This window comes from Gobio gobio (genome assembly GCF_949357685.1).
Source record: "Gobio gobio genome assembly, chromosome: 12".
NCBI lineage: Eukaryota > Metazoa > Chordata > Actinopteri > Cypriniformes > Gobionidae > Gobio > Gobio gobio.
The window spans coordinates 42,230,968-42,252,095 of record NC_137105.1 but is presented as its reverse complement, the minus strand read 5'-3'; the positions used below and the strand labels follow the sequence as shown (position 1 = coordinate 42,252,095).

Genomic DNA, 21,128 nt, shown 5'->3' with positions numbered 1-21,128 from the left:
TGCGTCAGACAGAGTTATGGCACACACAGAGATGAGAATGGCGTGTTCCTTTAAATCCAGAGAAATAAGCAATTCTAACCAGGGCACAGACCGTGTCCGTGCGTCACCTATCAATGACATCATGCCTGCATTACCCTCATTTATTTAGTAGAAACCATGGAAACAGCACTTTAATATATGATATGTTTTATTAGACAAGGGAACTACTGTTGGATACATTCATCGACAGAAAACTAATCATTGTAATTGTTTTACCATGCCTAATATTGATCTAGCTTACTGCAGTGTGCAACAAGTGTCTAATAGTAGCTGCTGAGCGAACGCACAGAGGTTAATGTTAGTACATAATTTTCATCACACTCAAATGTATGATAACAGCACTGCGTTACCCACATAGTTTTGACCGGAAGAAGAGGTAGCAGCGTCTGTGGCATAATAAAAGTTCCTCTGCTCTCGAGCCGTGTGTCGCGTCTCATTAGCAATCACTCCAGCGGCCACGTTGCGCTCCCACAGCACTCGGCCTGCTCTGCTTCATACTACAGTAACGTTAATAATCTCATCCAGTCCCGCCCGATTTTTTTTCCGCCAGCTGTGAGGTGAAGACATCTCCCATGAATCCGCGCTCAATCTCGGCGTCATCAAGCTACGCCTTTGTTTTGAATAGGCAACCTCTAGCAAAAAACTACATATTGTGCCTTTTAAAGTGAAACTATTGCATATATAATGTTGCGGTTGATTGAAGAGGATAATTTTTGGTTATTATATATGTTTAAAAATGGATTGTTGTGATGTTGAATTAATAGTTTTCTGAATTGAATTAAATTAAGTCAGTCAGGGCAAATTACATCTACTTCAGCACTATTCAGACATAATTATTTGAATGACAGTTATTAATATAGGATGTCTGTTAAAATGTGTACTGATTTGGACGTGTTCAGGCTCTCTGTAGTTCCCAGTAAGCCAAAAAACATCAGTAATTTGCTTCATAATATTTACTGAGGTTGTGTGAGAAAAACACAGGCATGTTTGATTTGGACTGGATTAAAATCACAAAGTACGCTTGTGAAACACAAATTTACTTCTCGTCCAAATAGTGAAGTGGTAAAGCTGTGCTCACCAGTATTGAATAGGTCAGACATATTCCAAATAATTTGGAAGTGAAGCATCATTCTCGTAAAAGGATCTGCCTTTTACCTTACACCTACCAATTGCACAAACACAAATTCTCCTCATGAATGAAAGAGAACTTCAGTGATCTCACCATTAAGGACATGTTGTGTTGTTTCAAAGCCGCTGTTGCTAGGTAACAGGGCCTAGTCAGATCATACGTGGTCATATGATGCAATCCGTAGAGGCTGTCATGGTGTGAGGCTTGAAGTTAACCCTTAAAATGGACCTCTAAATATTATTTACTATCGTACTTAATTTCTATTTAGCTTTCATTTATTTTTATTTTAGTTGTAGTGATTTTAGTACTTCAACAAAAATGATGTATTTTAGTTAGTTGCCAAGGTAATTGTTTTTTAAGTTTAAGTTTTTCATCTAATATTTGAAATGTATGTAGTTCCTGCTATATTGCAAATAGTGAAAACGATTTTTAATATTTTTAGTTAACGATAGCAACATTAATATAGTTAATATTTGCCAATGGCACAGGTGGAGCAACAGCAGGCATCATTTTAGTAGATGCTGTGAAGTGTAAACAGATTTATTAGCGTGGTGCCTGAGAGACCCACAGCCAGCATGCTCGAGTCGACAGCGGCCAAGGGCAGGCAGTGGTCAGTTTGATTGTGTCCTCTCAGAAAAGCCAAATGTTCTCTCTGTGTTTTTACAGATAAAAAAAGAATATGGAAATAATGTGGTGCCGGCTTTTCCACCAAAGAAGATCTTCACTCTCACACCGGCTGAAGTCGACCAGCGGAGAGAACAGCTAGAGAAGTACATGCAAGCTGGTGAGAAACACCTTCTTTTACCTAAAAAAAAGTTCATTTGTTTTAGCTTTGAGCTTGTCTATATGATAGTGTACACAAAATTCACTTTAAACAGATACACTACCGTTCATTAGTTTAGGGTTGGTAAGATTGTGTTATATATATCTTGTGTTCACCAAGGCTGCGTTTATTTGATCAAAAATACAGTAAAAACGGTAATGTTATTACAATTTAAAATAACTGTTTTCTCATTTAAAGGTGGGGTAAGTGCTCTCTGGTAACCGATGTTGATTTCAAATCACCAAAACAAACACGCTCGTATTTTGATAGCTCCGCCCCACACATATGTAACCCAGGCAACGACTATGGCAGAATCTGCTGTGCCAGCTGGCCGAGGGTATGATGTCATCAATAAGTGAAAGCAATGTGTGTTACTATGGTAATCCAGGGCGAATGTTCAGTGAAAAAGTCATCCCTTACATCCCAAAAACACAAACACAGTTCTCATGAACAACTCGATAGCACGAGCACGACAGACCAACTAACGGACATATTACAATTATGAAGATTAGAGGGTTATATCGATCACGAAAAGAGGAACCAAAGGAAACAAACATATTTTAGGAGTATATTATCTTACTTTTCAGACACACTCTGAGAGCTGAGAAACAGACAGTGAGGAGGTTTAGACGCTCCAGGCTTATACGGTGTGGAAATGAATGGGTAATTATCATCGCTGAAGTGAACGACAATACGATCGCAAATGTACAAGCAAGCAAACATGACACATGAGCATATTCAAGCAAAAGCCAGCATATATTAGTTCTGTGAAACAAAACAAAATCAATGTTACTCACCTGTCGAGAAGAAATAAAGCAACCTCGGCCTTCGCTCCTTGAGTTCTCTCCAGCGCTGGAAAGCTGATACTTTTTGCCTGATCGTAAGCCATCTTCCACATTTGTTTTTTTATCTGCCATCTCTCTCTTTCTGTCGTCGCTCGGTCATTGTCCGTCCTGTCGTGTCTTTTGAATAATGACGTGCACTGAGCGCTCTCTTCTCCCTGTCATTAGTAGACACACCCCTTACTGCTGATTGGCTATAAGTTTCTTTTTGTACTCGGCCCGAGACACTTTTATAAAGCAGTTTTGAAATACCACTTACCCCACCTTTTAATATATTAAAACAATTATTTGATGGCAAAGCTTAATTTTCAGCATCATCTTCAGTGTCACATGATGCTTCAGAAATCTTTCTAATATGCTGAAACATTTTTTATTATTGTAAAAGTTAAAAACATGATATTTTTGTGGAAAACGTGATACATTTTAAGGATTCTTTGATAAGTAAAAAGTTCAAACTTAATTTATTTGAAATAGAAATCTTTTGTAACATTATACATTTCTTTTACAGTCACTTTTGATTACTTTAATGCGTCCTTGTTAACTCTTTCCCCGCCATTGACGAAAAGGTTTGTCATTTGTGAGAAAAAAACGCTTCCCCACCATTGATAGAATTTTCCGTCTTTCCGTGTTTTCTCTGTTATATGGTAGGGGACGCTATTACACATCTTCTGAAAGGGTACAGAATCTCCTGATTTAAACACATGCGAAGAAGATGCAGAAACTATATCATATGTAATCATAAGCATATGTAAAATAACACGATCATCAACATTAAACAGCAAATAAATCAAACCTAATGTTACAGAATGAAATGTTGACCCAGGATGAGCTTGATATGTTGCATGTTCATATATTCATACATCAAAATATTCTGGGGACCATTACTTTTTTGTGAAAATGATAAAAACGATGGCGGGGAAAGTGTTAAAAGTATTACTAATTTTTACAAAACAAACTTTTTAACAGTAGTATAAGCATTTAAAATTGACAGCCAAAATGTTGATGACTCGTCCTGCATGCACTACACAGATTTTTGTCCAATCGAACGCTCGATAGAATGAGAGAGAGCCCCTCCCTCTTATACCACCTGCAAATACAAGTAGCAAGCCGTGGTTCATAGCTGTGATGTAAGCCTGTTGGCTATTAAAAAAAAAAAACACCCAAACTTCCTGTTTCAACAGGAAATGCATCAACAGTATAGAAAACTTGTTTGTCAGCGTTAATCCTTAATTATATGGGGTTTTATACATCTTGTCATTACTGCTCTTCCTGAAGAGGATGGAGCTTGTTAATGTTTTACACGGTCATTCCTGAAAACATCAGGCACACTACATGAAAGAGAGCTACCGATAGTGTACGGCGTCAAGAATTTTGCAATGCATGTCATTTAACAGGTTATGGGTGAGGGTTTTCAGCACACAAAAGGAAATCAGCAGTGCTGGCAGCACCAAGAGCCGTTTGCTCTAATCCATTCCAGCGCTGGCACTATCCATCGAACAAGCTAAGCCTTGTTGAGCTTATTTGCTCACAGTCTGGAGCTGCTCTTGGCTGGGGCTCCCCTCAGTTACATCACTGAGAAACATGGTTATGGAAAATTAACCGACACAAACACACAAGCTGTTCAGAGAGTGAATATTTCGTTAGTTTGTGCAAATGTCTTGCGGTTGTTTGCTCATGTGCTATATTGGAAGTAAAAGTAAACATTGTAGTTTATGTTGGTCAGTTTGCCTCCAGCACCTTTTTTTTTCTGCAGCACTAAGGTTATTATCAGTCAGGGAGCCATATTTTTAAAGAAAAAGTCTGCATACAGATTAGTTTGTATTAACATGATTTTTTATTTATTAATTTGAAAACATTTTCATTATAGTTAAGACAGAACACAATATTAAGAAAGTTGTTTTAAAATATTACCTCAAGGTACACACAAATATTCTGACAAACATTCTCAGAGGAAATTTTTACCTTGAACTTTTTAAAGGACAGACACACTTATCTAATACTTTGATTAAAACAATGCAAGATGCACTGGCCTTGCGCTCGAGTGGCATTGATGGGTTTGATTTAAGTGAATTGGTGGGGAGGTTAAAAACAGTGTTATTGTGAAATATTATTACAATTTAAAATAACTTTTTCTGTTTTAATATTTTAAAATGCAATTTATTTTTTGTGATTTTATAAAGCAGAATTTCCAGCATCATTACTCCAGTCTTCAGTGTCACATGATCTTTCAGAAATAATTCTAATATGCTGAGCTGGTGCTCAAGAAACACCTATTATTATTATTATTATTATTATCAATGTTGAAAACCGTTGTGCTGCGTAATATTTTTGTGGAAACTGTGATACTTTTTAAGGATTCTTTGATTTATAGAAAGTTGAAATGAGAGAAATGAAAGTTTAACAAATGAACAATGTAAAAGCATTTGCTGTCACTTGATCAATTCAATGCATCCTTTTGCTAAATAATAGTATATATATATATATATATATATATTTTTTTTTTATCTTACCGACCCCAATTCAAATAAATGTTTAGTTGAATGTTTATTTTTATTCATTATGTATTGTATACATTTATGTGTTTCCACGAATAGCATGCTATTCTGATATATGAGTATAGTAGTAAAAAAGTAAATTAACTTTCATAAGTAACTACATTTTTATATTAGCTTGAAATCTTTAATGATGTGATTTTCTTCCCACAGTGCGTCAGGACCCCATTCTGGGATCCAGCGAGGTGTTCAACAGCTTTTTGAGAAAAGCCCAACAGGTAGAATTTATATATTCTTTTTGTTTATTGAAAGTGTTTAATTATTATTATTATTATTATTATTATTTGGAAAAGTATGATAATTGTAAATCTAGTAGTTTAACTGCTGCTATTTGAAATATTGTAAACATACAAATGAAAGCTTATTGTAAGTTTACAGATCCAGAAACCTGTAATGAATAAAATTTTTATATTGGTAGCTGTCGCATGATTATCCACTTATAAGTATTTAAGAGGTATCCCTTCAGAATATAACTGAATTAATTTCTGATATGTCTTCAGATTTTATAGCGTCTAAATACAGAAGTGACACTGTTGTCTATCATAAACCTTAAAGGGTTAGTTCACCCAAAAACTTAAAACTAGTCTGTATGATTTGAGCGGTTTATTCCAAATTTTGAAGAGACTGGATGGCTTTAAATGATGAACGGATTCAATTTAAGCTTTTATTCACATGAATAAACATTGAGAAGCGAAAATAAATAGAAGCTCAACCAAACCTGATTGATGCACGAGAACAAAGCTCATTGGTTCTCACTGAAGCTCAAACGTCCTGTGTAACACTCAAGAATGAACCTCATTGGTTCTCACGGAAGCTCAAATGTCCTGCATAACACATGAGAATGAACCTCATTGGTTCTCACGGAAGCTCAAATGTCCTGCGTAACACATGAGAAGGAACCTCATTGGTTCTCACGGAAGCTCAAATGTCCTGCGTAACACATGAGAATGAACCTCATTGGTTCTCACGGAAGCTCAAATGTCCTGCGTAACACATGAGAATGAACCTCATTGGTTCATACGGAAGCTCAAATGTCCTGCGTAACACATGAGAATGAACCTCATTGGTTCTCACGGAAGCTCAAATGTCCTGCGTAACACATGAGAATGAACCTCATTGGTTCTCGCACGCCAAGCAAGCTTGATTGAGCTGCTGTTTACCACAACTGATGTGTGATTTGATGAATGTTTATATGTGAATAAAAGTCTAAGTTCAATCTGTTCATCACATAAAGTGATCGTGTCTCTTCAGAAAATGTGGACTAAACTGCTCAATTCGTATGGATTAGTTTTACAATCTCTTTATGGTCTTTTTGAAGCACAAAATTGGTAGAATTGGTAGAATTGAGTGGACTGTCAATGGAGGGACAAAGCTCTCAGATTTCATTCAAATATCTTCAATTGTGTTTGAAGATAAAAGTCATACGTGTTTGGAACGACATGAAGGTGAGTGAATGATGACAGTTTTCATTTCTGGGTGAACTATCCGTTTGATAACTTCCTCTACCTCGCCTATTTTATTTTAGGGGGGAAAAAATTTATTTTCCTAGTCATCCAGTTAAAGGGTTAAATATTGGTGCGTCTGATTTATCTCATTTCCTCCTCAAGATATCCTTGTGTGTGTTGAATGAAGAACCAGTTCATGTTTCTCTCTGTTCACTTCCTTGCATTCTAGTACCATCCTGTACTACATTTCAGCCCCCAGCCCACATAGATATTGGTAATTTTGCAGTCAGATCCTGTTCATCCCCCAGCTGCCCATTAGAGAGCAGTCTGCAGGAACAGAATAAGAGATTAGACTTGGCCTTGCGTTTTCATTTTCCAATCGCTGTAAAGATCAGCTGCTGCTCTGAGACCCTCTGCCTCAGTGGGAGATGAAACATGCCGGAAGGGGGGTAAAAAAAGATGAATTTGCAAAAAGTGAAAGATAGAACAGTGACGCTACTTTTTATCCATGAAAAGGATGTGCTGTAGTCAGCACTGTAGTGTTTTGACCCGTGTGGCTTTGTGTTTGATTCTAATATCTTATTACTACATCACCAGTGCTATCTAAACACCTATATCTTGCGATAAACCAGAATCCATACTCTAAATCACACAAAAAATCAATGCATTACTATTTAATCTATAATGAAAATGCCCCCATGACATGTAAACTGGAATACACAGGAAATGAAACTGCTGTGTGAAAGGGTGTTATTAATATTACCAGCATTGCATGTTCAGAATATGAGATCAGCTGAACGGGAAGCTTCAGAAGTTGAATTAGAGTTCAGAGTACTTCCCCAAAACCTTTAAAGGGGGTACTTGCTGGCAAAATGGGCTTTTAAATAAAAGTTGGCTACCTATACAATAAAAAGGCTTTTTTAGTATTTTTTATTAACTTTAAATTTCTCGATTTTATCGATAAATAATATAGTTTAAGCACATTCTTTCAACTTAAATTCAAAATAACTCTCCAATACATGCAATAACCAGCTCAGATCAGCTCAAAATATCTCACATTGGGTCAATTTGGGTGTCTCTGCGAGCTCTTGTGGGGAAAAAGAAAATATATAACATGATATTTCATGACTCTTATAGCTCTTTATGGTGCAAATGAGCTGTTCCGCTGGGTCCTAAAGTCAGTTCTTGAGTTTATCTCTTCAGAATGCATTCAGATACACATGTAGACATTATAAAGTCGATTTTGGTAAAGTTTTAGCCTTTTTAGCTGTTTTTTATGTATACTGAAGCATTCCTTGCATTCCATTCATTCCTAAGGGATCAAATTGACCCGTGAGGGAAAGATTTGATACTTCTTTTTTGTATTATTACAACCACACAAACTCCTCAAATCCAGTCAATTTTTTGTTGCGTTTTCGTTGTTCAAGTTTGACAAAAGTCTTGGACCACTCCAATGAACACTCAACACCCAAGGGAAGAATGAAGGCATAGTACAGTAACATTTTCAGTGAGAAGCCTTACAATAACGGTTCTGTTAATTACCCTCTGTCGATCTGACTATCTGTGGGTGGGGAGGGGAGACAAAAATGAGGAAGTATAATCTGTAGTTTTCACAAGTTGTCAACTCCACCGGCGTCATCCAGCAGACTTTTGCTGATAAATAAATGTGAATTTCTTGGTCCAGGTAACATGGAGAACGAGTAAATATCGTCCATTTACATATACTACAGACGTTTTAACAATACAAAGCGGGTTGAAATGGGTGAAGTTACACTTTAAAGAGGACCTATTATGTCCTTTTACAAAGTCTTCATTTTGTTTTGGGCTCTACTAGAATGTTTTCATGCTTGAACGTTCAAAAAACTCCTTCTTTTTCACGTATTTTACTTTGTTGCAGCACGTCTCTTCCCACTGTGTCAGTTCCTGTCTCTATGAAGCCCCTCCGTTCAAAAAGCTTAATGTGCTCTGATTGGTTGGCTGGACCAGTGTGTTGTGATTGCTCAATTGCTTCTAGCATGTTTTGGAAATGTCATGCCCCTTACCATAACTGCATTTGATCTGGGGTGGAAAAAACAGTCTCTTGGACATGGCGACAACACACTACTAACGCAACAAAACCAGGCCTTGTCCCTATTATTTTGTGTATGCCTTGGGTGGGAATTATTTATGAGGAAAACTACAAGATTACAACCAAGGCTTTCTAGGGAGTTCAGAAACCGTGCACACTGATGTAGAGAATAACTACCTTTGGAGTGGACTTTGTGCTTTGTAACTTTCAGACCTTTTCATGCTCAAACAGCAACATTACACACTAAAGAAAGTTGAAAATGTAAAAAAAAGTATAATAGGAGTTTTTAAAGATCATCACTGTTTCACTCTGCCACAGGAGACCCAGCAGATCCCGACTGAAGAGATGCAACTAGAAATCTACCTGTCCAATGGCCAGAAGGTCAAAGTCAACATCCTCACATCTGACCAGACCGAAGATGTTCTGGAGGTGAGAATGTTGTTTTGTTTCCAAAGCACACACCAGCTTCATGTTCTCAAAGCACATCATCACTGCCAGGTTAATGCCTTTGTGTAATTGTGGATAGTAATATCTTTCCTGACACCTTGCATTGTAATCATGAGCTAACATGAATATCCTGAACACTCATGTTCATTCATGTCTTGTTACAATAAGTAAACTCAATGGTCACTTACATAAAAACAGGACAGACACCTTTTCAGATTTAACAAGTAAAGGATTTATATTTGTAAGGACTGAACACAATTAAATTTGTTTAATCTATTATATAGCTTTCCTATAGCTCAAACAGTAGAGCATGGCGCTAGCAACGCCAAGGTCATGGGTTCGATTCCCAGGGAAAGCAAGAATTGACAAAATGTAAAATGTATACCTTGAATGCAATGTAAGTCGCTTTGGATAAAAGCGTCTGCCAAATGCATAAATGTAAATGTTTATTGCTCAACAATAGGTATAGTCTTATGATACAAACCAAACTAATAATGTTCAGTTTCCTGTATATTTTCCAAATATTATTGTGGATTTCTTTGAAAACGTAACATTTTAATGAAAAAATGTATAATGGTAAAAATATTTGAAATCATTTCAAAATACATTATAATAAATAATCATTTCAAATAATCTGTAAATGATGCATTTAAAAAATATAAATTTTTCAATTTTAAATGTGAATACAACATTTTACATTTAAAGTGGGGCAAAAGTAGTTTTATTATTCAGTTATTGCAGATGTGCATTTCTGCACCAAAATCTGCCTCTGTCCAGTGTCTTTATACACACCTCAAAAAATTGGGGTCGGTAAGAAATTAATACTTTTATTCAGCAAGGATGCATTTAATTAATCAAAAGTGAAAGTAAAGACATTTATGTTATGTGTGTCAATGACATGACGTGCATATTTTTGTGTCCAAGTGCATTATTTCATTTTAAAATAATTTGATAAATTCATGACATGTATCAATTTATTCTATAAAAAAAACGTATTTAGTTTGAATTCATTTTTAGTACATTTAAATAATACATATTATTTTGTTATCTTAAACCCCCAAAATGTCAGGTGCCACAACTCCAAACAAATGAACAGACTAAGAAACTATTTAAATGTTGTCTTAATAAAAATAATAAAAACGATGGCATCATTTTATGTTTGAAACATTTCATATAAACAAAATTAATAATCATCAGTAGTTTTAAAGCTTTTCATTTTCCATGTCAGGTGGTACAGCTACAGTGTATATATACATACAACTATTAGGTTGTACCACCTGACATAAAAATAGTCAAAAAATAAATTTAAACACTTTGAAATGTTATTTTAACAATTGTTTAAACACATTGTTCATGACTGAAAAATATGCATTACATCAGTAAAAAAAAAAAGCTTTATCTTTATATCTCACGATTGCCATAAAACAGTTTTCAGCAAGAAATGTTTGAGCACCAAATCATCATATTGGAATGATTTCTGAAAAACAGCTATTTTAAATTGTAATAATATTTCACAATATTACTATTTTACTCCAATTTTGATTAAATAAATGCAGCCTTGGTAAGCATAAGAGACCTTTACATTTATACATTTGTCAGACTCATCCAAAGCTACTTACTGTATATTACATTCAAGGTACACACTTTTTTTTTATCAGTTAAGCATTCCCTTGGAATTGAAGCCATGACCTTTGACATTGCTAGTGCTATACTAGTGCTTTACTGACCCTAAACTTTTGGTAGTAAATGTACGCGCATATTAGTCCACTGTAAGTGTAATCAACACAGACTAAACCCAGTAATTATGTATATTATTTCTTCTTTTCTTAAAGGGAATGAAATGCATTAACTAAAGGCAAAAAATTGTGTGATTTAATCATGATTAATCACTATTTAAATTGATTGGCAGTTATTTCTTTTGTTGTTCCTTTTCAATGCAATTGAATACAAATAATATTGTGCTGTACAAGTCTTAGTCTGTATAATAAAAGAACATCTTGTATTTCTTCACTGATTCTTCACTTAGACCTGCTCTCCAATCAGCATAACACATATTAGAGCTCGAGTCTTAAGGGCTTTAAGAAGCTCTTTGTGGATCATAGCTTTCCCATGTGCACCACACAGAGCTCTCATTAAAATGCACCCTGCACCCATATGCAGCGCACACTGCTTTCTGCTGTGCTATTCAACCACAGTGATGGCCCAAAGTGCCCTTTAGCACCTGACGGAAGTGAGAAAGTCAAGTGTTACGCATAAAACATGGGTTAAATGTAGTGAAGAGTAACTTGATCATGGGACCTCTTGGGTGTAATGTTTAACACTCCTGTAAAACAACACACTTCTGAAAGATTTGACACGAGAAAATCTTGTATGTTTGAAAAATATCTTAATGTCCAATAAAAGAATGGTAACATAGCAAGGGCGTTTACTCATCTATTCTGAATTCACATATACACACATCATTTATCAAGTTTGTGTTTAATGGTTTGGTGGCTTTGTCTATGAATACATATGCATAACTTGTGAATTGGTTTACTCTCATCTCTTGTGGGTAATAATAAGCGCTGTGTAGATTAATGATGCTTTTTTTGTCCTCATCAGGCTGTGGCCTCAAAGCTTGACCTTCCTGATGAGCTGGTTGGATATTTCAGCCTCTTCCTGGTTCAGGAGCGGGGGGATGGGGGCTGCACGTGTGAGTATAACATTTGACCCATTTAATTTTCAGACCTTTTTAATACAAATTTGCCATCATAAGATGTGGCCTGCTGGCTTCAGCTGGAAAGTGGCTTGGCTGTTATTAAATGGTATCTTAAAGTCAACATACTTCCTCTGGACTGGATCTAAATGCAGTCCTGGCAGCTCAAAAGAGGGTCTGTGTTCTGTTGAGATGGCCGCCCACTCTTCTCAAAAGTAAACTGAGGTCAAGTAGATGAAACTTCGGTCAAGCTGTTGTTGGCATGGTACACGCAGCTCTGCTGTAGGCCTGTAATGCATGTTAGGCAAACATTATTTTTATTTCTTATACTTGCAGGAATTGAATTAAAGCCAAACTCTAAGTATTACACTTTTTGTGTTTTAGATCCATACATGAATATGTCAATAATATAACACATTCACATGTTCATGGTTCGCTGTTGTCAGTTAATGGTCACATGATATACAGGTAAATCAATTTTTATAAGCGTTTTATTTTGATACATCACACTGGAGGAACCCAATAACTTTCAGTAATATTAATTACTACATATTATTATATAAATATTTCATATTATTCTTATTCTTATTAATGTTGTTAGCTCTAATTATAAAAAATTGTTGTATGTACAATACAAATATTTGATAATTATAATGAATTTATTTTACTTTACAACTTACAATAATAATATGTCTTAAATTCTTTCCTGCCAAATGTTAAAAATGTTGTCGAAAACTGCAGGTAGACCTCTTAGGGGATGTTTACACAGCACCATTTTCAGCTATAAACAGAAAACTTGTGTTTTGGCCGTTCATTCATGGGCCACTTTTTAAGACCAATGACATTGGACCCACTCACTTTTACCGTCTCTAATTCAGCGCATGTCTATTCACCTACCACTAACCGATAAACACTTTATTATTAAACACACATTAGATGCTTTATTTCCACTTTTCGAATATTTTCTAAATGTTTTATTGAAAATAAATGCCTTTCTGGTCTGATATGTGATGGGAAAAGGGATTTGAGCGAGTTCAGCAAAAGGCAGATTCGAACCTCGGTGCGATTTGCGTCAACTTTCTGCCATGTGTCTTACCCCTACACTATTGCTGCTGTAAATAATTCTTAATTTTGTCTGGCCCAACCAGACGTTTAGTAAACAAGGTGGGCTGTTTTGCACTTAATGTAAATTGCGTCTACTCGTACTCAAGTTAAATTTTTCTTGGGAAGGTCCCACCCACATTTTTTTTTTTGCTTCCGACACCCATTGCATTCATTTATGCGACAACAATGTTTTGGGGGGCCTGAAAACAAACTTTTAAAAACATGTTTTCAAGTTCAAGTTTTTGAAAACGATACAGCTATTCTCTCTGCGCAAACTACAAAAACGTGAATTTGTGAAGACGGTGACGTCATGCGCATACGTGCCATCGCCAACTACTGGCCTGGCAGCATAAAACAGTGTTTTAGTCGTTTTTGTGGATCGGTTTGAACAGGAATCGTTTTGACAGCGTACCCTAAACGTACCCTGATTCTGTGTTATGTTTGTATATGCTTCTCGTTACAAGTCTGGTAAAATGCTGAAAACATGTCTACAAAAATGTTGGAAAACATGCAAATGTGAAAATTAAATGAGCTTGGTGAACATAAAATGATCCTGAAGTGCCCACGGGAACCCCCAATTGAGAAACCGTGTTCTAAGCAATAAGACATTGATTTTCACCTAGCCGACAATCAAACTGACAGAGTCCCATAGGGGCCAATAAGCAAATACCCAGAACACCTCAGCAATTGCATAGCAACGCACTGAAACCACTCAGAACGACTTAGCAACTGCATAGTAACTCCCTGTCAACCACCCACAACATCTTAGCATCATGATGATGAGTTTTGCACAGAAAAACTAGTGTTACCTGCTAACCAATAATCATAATTTTTTCTGTAAACATTGACACATTATTCATTTATCGGCTTTGAGCTAAAACAAGACAAAATACGGTTGTGCTTTCCTCATTAGTCTGTTATAAACAATGTTTGTTGAGACTTTATTTGCTGGAGTAAATGCATGAGCAGCAGTATTCAAATTGGTTGTCACTGTATTGATTGATTGTGTATGGCCTAAAATGCCCTGTGCAGAGAAATATTACTTGCTCCATCTGAAATTAAACCGATTATACACTCACTGCGAGCAGTTGTTTGCTCAATATCATATTTAATAATATTCTGGCTTCAAGCGCCTTTTCGAATGACCATGAGTTCATCTATCATTTTTCTATGAACACCCCCTAGAGACAAAATAAATGAATTTCATAAGTCCAGATTCTTTCATTTCTTGTGCAATATCGTGACGGTTTAGTGCGCAGGGCAAATTAATTTGTAAAGAATAGGCTATTTTTTCCTTGACTGTTCTCTTTCCAATTCTGCCGTCATTGTGTTACAGAACTGAACATTTTTCAAAAGATGAATCCCTGGGAGAGCAGTAGAGTTATTGGAAGTGGAATTGTTATTTTCTTTAGACTTCACCAACTCCAGTTCTTGAAACTGGAGGGCATCGCGTCTCTGATTTTATGCAGATGTCTGGCAGCCGCTCTCTTTGTCTGCATGTAACATTCTCGTTTTGTTTGTGGAACTTTCCACATCCACTTTTTTATGAGCTGTCAATGTTCGACTACTTTTAGCACGGAATCCTCACGCATCCATGAGGAATGACACGCTATGCGCCTCCCACTCGGTTGCCAGATCCTCACCTGAAACGGGCGTAATTCTGTCAGATATGATGGAAAACAGTCCCCATAAGAATCCTTTCCAAAAAGGATTTTGGCATTCTGCCCATTCTTGGCAGAAATATGCATTTGGGGAAAAAAAGTGAGGAAAAGAAATGCTTGCAAACAGAACCTGATTTTCAAGTTGACTGACGGTGGAGCCAAGATCAAGAAATATGTGCCAAAGAATGTCTGTGCTAAAAACAGAAAACTTTTATTTTTGTTATTATTATTATAAATTCTGGAACAAAAATCTGAATTGAATTATTATAAATAAATACATACTGTTGTAATAATAATATGAATAATATTTTTTTTATTTACTTTACATCATTTGAGATCTTTACAGTGACAACTATATGCAATAACCATACAAAGCGATTAAAAACATGGTGATGATGTAGTACATATGTATTTATTAAGATATTCCCATCATATAATACCGTTCTTGTCTTAACATGCTGTCTAATGTCAGACTACTGAAAGGGTAAGCCAAAGAGTAGAATGAACAGTTGTGACGGCATGCACTATGCTATAGATCTAACTGTCGTCTCTTCTTCTTTTCACACTCCTGTTTTTAATGTTCCTAAAAGCTCAGTGCCCATTTCAGTTCAATCCCTGGCTTCCTCTCCCTCTTTCCCAACTCTAGAGAAAACGTCTTTTCTAACAGCTGCAGTATTTATTCTCCCCCCCCCCCTCCTCCTTCCCTTTCCTCTGTTCTTCCTTCTCTCTTGCACAAAGTGATCAACATGTTATTGTGCCCTCTACGGCTTTAGCCAGATGGATTCTCCCCCATCTCACGTTGTTTGTTGTCATTGTTATTACTCTCCAAATGTCCTTGAGTCTGAAGACACTCATACATTTCATCTGGTCTCTCATTCCCTCATCCAAACCTCTCCGACCTCCCACGGTGCTCCAGACGTGAGAAAACTGCAAGAATTCGAGCTGCCCTACGTGTCCATCACCAGCCTGCATAGTCCTGACTACCGTATCGTCCTCCGTAAAAGGTACAAAACTCATTTTGGAAGTGAATGCTGAGCATTATGTCCAATAGCAGAGTACGTATTAAAAGAGTATATATTTATGTAGCTCAGGGCTGAAGTGATTTGATGTTCTTAAATACTTTTATAACCACCTGTTTAAAGGGATAGCTCACCAAAAAAGTATTTACTCACCCTAAACCTGTATAACTTTGTAACTTCTGCAGAACTTAAAAGAAGATATTTTGAAGAACCTATTAGTGTTCAAAACCGAAACACTCTGATTCATGAACAATCCATTTAGATCAGTTTTATGAACTGAATCATCATGAAATTGAAGTTTCATGAATGCATCTAGAATACCTACAGTATGAAGATTTTCAGTGTATAATGACTTTATTTTCCTCACACAAAGTTATCAGATATTTTGTAATTATATCCCAAAAGTGGACTGGGTCCTTGATCATTTTATAGTGTGGTGGTCATTTTTGAGATTGGCAGCTACAATGCTTATTCACTTATTTTAAATGGATAATAATAATAATGTCCAAGATATTCTTTAGAAAAATCACCTTTTATGTTCTACAGAATAAAGAAAGTCATACATGAGGTTGAGTAAAAGATAATAGAACTATCATTTTTGGTTGAACTATCCCTTTAATAAAGTTTAAAGTGCCCCATTATAAAGATTCCCAGTTTTTGTTTGAGGTCTCCTACAACAGGTTTACACGCATCAAAGGTAAAAAAAAAACGTACATTTTATCATAATATGTATTGCACATCACTAAATCCCTCCTTTCCCTCTCCTAAATGGCCCAGTCTGTTGTGATTGGTCTACTGCTTGCAGCGCGTGTTGGAAGCTAAACTCCATTACCATAACTGAACTTCAGCTCCGGAGACTTCCTTAAGCTCAGCGTACATACTGTAAAAGACAGTAACAATGACGTCGATTTTACCATATCAATCCGAGCGCGACTCAGATGATGAACCATTGGAAGAACTAGTTATTCAACCTGAACCTCCATCGCAAGGACGACTTGAGCAAGAAGTTTCTCAGTGATACGCTACTCATTTTGAGGTACATTATGAGATGTTGCAACTGTAACTCCTCACCATCATCACTAACAAGTGTATGTCCATCAACATACCGATGTGTGTATTTATTGCGGTGCACATGCGGGAACTGTATCAATAACAGCGCATACGTTAGCCCAGCACTAACATGAATGACTGATGTAACATTTAAAGATTGCAAAACAAATCTTGCTCCATCTTTTGTCTTTACTCAAAGTAGTAAGAACAACAGACAATCTGCATTAATAGACACAGTTTTAGGTAATAGTGGCCCACCGCTGATTTGCAAAACTATTTCAGTAAGACCGTAATAACGTGAGTTAGCCGGAAACTTACACAATATAAAACACAAAACAACGTATTTTGAACACCCAGTGAAAAATATATGTACCAATAATTATTCATACTTACAGGTTGTGATTCTGAAGAGAAAATAAACTGGGTATTGATCCATCTTTCAAGAGCAAGCGTTTTGCGAATCCCAAATTGAACTCCGAGATTCGAGAAGAAGTTGTCAGTAAAATAGTGTTTGAGGGCTGGTCAAGATGTTTGTGGGCGGACAACGTACAACATAAGCGGGCATTATGTAGATATCCTTTCTAGTGACGTAGAACCGTAACGCAGTGGGATTCGAAATACAAACGACTCGTATTCAGAGGCGGTTCAGAGTCGATTCTTTCTTTTGGGAGACAATAACTTTATTTATCGCGCACTTTCAACTTTGCAGAACGTTTACATTCACAAACAGCTATATTACACACTGCATGAAAGGGAATATTCGAAATACCATAATAGGGGCACTTTAAACTTTTCAGATTTACAGAGTTTAAAAAGTTTCTCAGAAACTTCATGCTAGCTTCACAAAGAATAACTTTAATGGTGAGATTTTAGTACTCTCAAAGGGCTTTTCAACACATGGATATTTGCTTTAGGAAGAGGTACCCCACAAGGCTCCATCTTTACCCTGTTTTACATACTAGAGGCACTTTTTTGCCTTCCTGTTGTATTATAGTTACCATAACATTCTGCTCGTGTGGTTCTGTGCAGCAGTCGTTTTTGTATTTCCTAATTTAGACTTTTTGGACTTGAAGACAGCTTGATTTAGACATCTCTTTTGTAACTCTGAACGACTGCGCTTTACAGAATCTCTGAAGTAGTTTAAAGCAATACAAACTTCATTATTTATTCACAGGAAAGTGCACGTCCGCACACAGCTTATAAATGTTGCTGTTGCTAGTGGTTTATGAACAGCAGTATATTCATCAAATGCCCTTTGGAGTGCACGGTTTATGTAATAGCATAATTTGAGAGAATCAAGGGAGATTATTTATGTAAAACCACGAGCATGGGCATAGAAAACACCATGTGTTTCACCATGTGCAGGGGAAGCAGGTGTGAAGGTGTTATGTGAACATAAACGTCACAATTTAGCATTAGCACAGCTTAGCAGGGATTATTTAGCTAAAATAGTTCTAGTTTCACATTTTATAAGTCCTTAATGCTGAATCTCACACCTCTTCATCACAATCTGTTGAAAAAGGTGTATTTCTTTTCAGTACCCTCAGGAGAACCGCAAGCCTCTTGACCTACTTTACAGATTACAGACAGCCTTCAGCCAGATCCCAGCTGTTCAATACATCAGGAATGGGATATCAATCTGGCTGCTCTGATTGGCTGCTAACAGTGACAGGAAAGGGGTATAAAAGTGCAGATATATTTGAAAAAGAGGACAGTGAAAAGACACAGCTGAGCTCGTGCAGGCATGCAGTGGGCGGAGCTATAGGGATATATCTGGCTTGTCAGGCTATAGGAAATGAAGAATGGGGGTCAATTTTGACCCCCTTTAAGCATTCTTTAGGTAGTGATACAAACAAAGTTTCCCATCTTATGACCAAGAAAATGACCAAATGACATTGATGAGGGTCAGAAACATGTTTTTGAAGAATTTGTGAAATATTGAATAAATAAATGTTTTTGTTTTGATTAAAATATTTCAAAAATCACAGCATGCTGGGTCAATTTGACTCCCTTTATGCATTCTAGGGTTAAAAATGTGCAGGCATCAACCGCCAGAAGCTTTCAAATGAGATTTACCGGATATCAAGTCTTGGATGCTATGTGAACAATATCGATTGTTATGCAAGATTGTATCTGTGCTCTTACAAACTCTGCTAAAACGTTTTTACCATTTCTGCCCAAAACGTGATGAGAATAGTTTTTGACACCTGGACGGTCAGGATGGCCATTGGGCTGAAGATTGCTTGTTTGCCAGATTGTCATTTGCTTCTAGGCAAATGGAGAAATACACTGCAGCAGCATTTGTTCAATAGCATATGAGATACTATTTTTTCCATATAGATATAGGCAGATGCTTTATTACAGGACAGATCTCTTCTTTTATCTGTTTTACTTCATGGAATTTTTAATTGAATGTTTTGTAGACTATTGGGAAGCTTTCTTGTTAGATCCTCAGGCATGTGTACATAATTATGCAGTAAAATGCAGTCACTTTAGTGCTTAATGGTTTTAGATGATACATCAGACTGCAGATGTGATCAAAGAGGAAGAAGGTAAATTATAGTATGTCCCTGAAATAACTTTCAAATCATTATTGTCCCCTGTCCTATTCTTAGCTATTGGGACACAGCGTACGACAGTGATGTCATGGACGACCGTGTGGGACTCAACTTGTTATATGCTCAGGTAACAATTTTAAAAGGTACTCTGTGTGTGGTCCATCGCACAAAAAGTTTTCAATTTGCATAATGGTTCCGGCAAATAATGTGGCTTGTGTTCTGATAGGTCATTTCTTTTTACATAGTTATTTACATAATTATTTATTTATTGGGAATCATCCAAAAATGGTTTAATTATGTTTTTATTTGCCAGTGTTTTCGTTATCGAAAAGTTAAACGCTTTTATTAACTGAAATAAAAAGACATACTAACCTAACATTCACCTAGTCATTCTCATGACTCTAACGCTAACTAAAATAAAAATGGCAAAAAAATAAGGTATGTAATAAAACTGACAACCCCTCAGCATTTGGGCATTTTGCTGAATAACAGTAACACTGGACTACTGAGAAATGAATACACCATTAAACATTTTAAAATAATGCCAGTTGTGTTTTACCTTTGCTTATTGTGTATTAACTTCCAAAGCTGTAAAATACTAAAATACTATTGTAAAATTTACAACAGTGAGTTTAATTAACATAAACTAAGATATAAATATATCAAATATTGTTCATTGTTATTTCATGATACCATATGCAACTAATGTTAACATATTGAATACAGGGTAACACTTTACAAAATGGTTCATTAGTTAACATTAGTAAACTACATTAGTTAACATGAACTAATAATGAACTGCACTTATAAAGCATTTATTTATCTTTATTAATGTTAATTTCAACATTTACTAATGCATTATTAAAATCTTGCTAACATTAGTTAATGCACTGTGAACTAACATGAAAAAACCATGAACAGCTGTATTTATATTAACTAACGTTAACAAAGATTAACTACACGTGCTACTCGTAAACAAAGAAGCTGGCGAACAGCGGTCTTTCGAATTGGCTTTGTCCGCGACTCTGGAAGACTTGGAGTGAAAGGGTTAGTTTACCCAAAAATGAAAATTCTGTCATTAATTACTCACCCTCATGTCGTTGGACACCCGTAAGTCCTCCGTTCATATTCGGAACACAAATGAAGATATTTTAGTTGAAAGCTGATGGCTGAGAAAGGCTTCAGATAGGCCTCCATTGGCATTCAGTACATTGACACTTCCAAGATCCATGAAAGGCACTTAAAACGTCGTTACAAAGTCTATCTCACCACAGTGGCTCTACAATAATCTTACAATGTGACGACAATAGTTTTTGTGTGCAAAAAAAAATCAAAATAATACCTTTTTCCAACTTGTTCTCGACTTCCGTGTGTGCCTCCACGACGCATGCGCGAGAATATGACGTAGCGCCGGTGTTCGGGAATCCATGAAATACACACTTAAGCCCCATTTTGAGCACTACGCCGAGACCTAAAGCACGTTCAATGTAGAATCCAACAGCTTAGACACGCGCGTCTTCCTCTGCTCGTAAACAAATCGCTTCTGGGTCATATGTCCGAACGCCGGATCTGCGTCATATTCTCGCGCATGCGTCATGGAGGCATACACGGAAGTCGAGAACAAGTTGGATAAAGGTGTTATTTTGATTTTTTTTTTTGCGCACAAAAACTATTGTCGTCGCATCGTAAGATTATT

At 36.4% G+C, this 21,128-nt stretch overlaps 1 protein-coding gene across 4 annotated transcripts in view; it reads left to right on the top strand.

Annotated features, from left to right (window-relative positions):
* The window catches only part of snx17 (sorting nexin 17), a 42,119-nt gene that overhangs the window by 6,802 nt on the left and 14,189 nt on the right, over positions 1 to 21,128 (top strand). For all 4 annotated transcript variants that reach the window (XM_079831977.1, XM_079831976.1, XM_079831979.1 and 1 more), the window contains exons 3-8: positions 1,835 to 1,952; positions 5,539 to 5,603; positions 9,217 to 9,327; positions 11,947 to 12,037; positions 15,722 to 15,809; positions 19,490 to 19,559. In XM_079831977.1, coding sequence (XP_079688103.1) covers positions 1,835 to 1,952; positions 5,539 to 5,603; positions 9,217 to 9,327; positions 11,947 to 12,037; positions 15,722 to 15,809; positions 19,490 to 19,559 — 543 coding nt within the window. The remainder of the gene's footprint in view (positions 1 to 1,834; positions 1,953 to 5,538; positions 5,604 to 9,216; positions 9,328 to 11,946; positions 12,038 to 15,721; positions 15,810 to 19,489; positions 19,560 to 21,128) is intronic.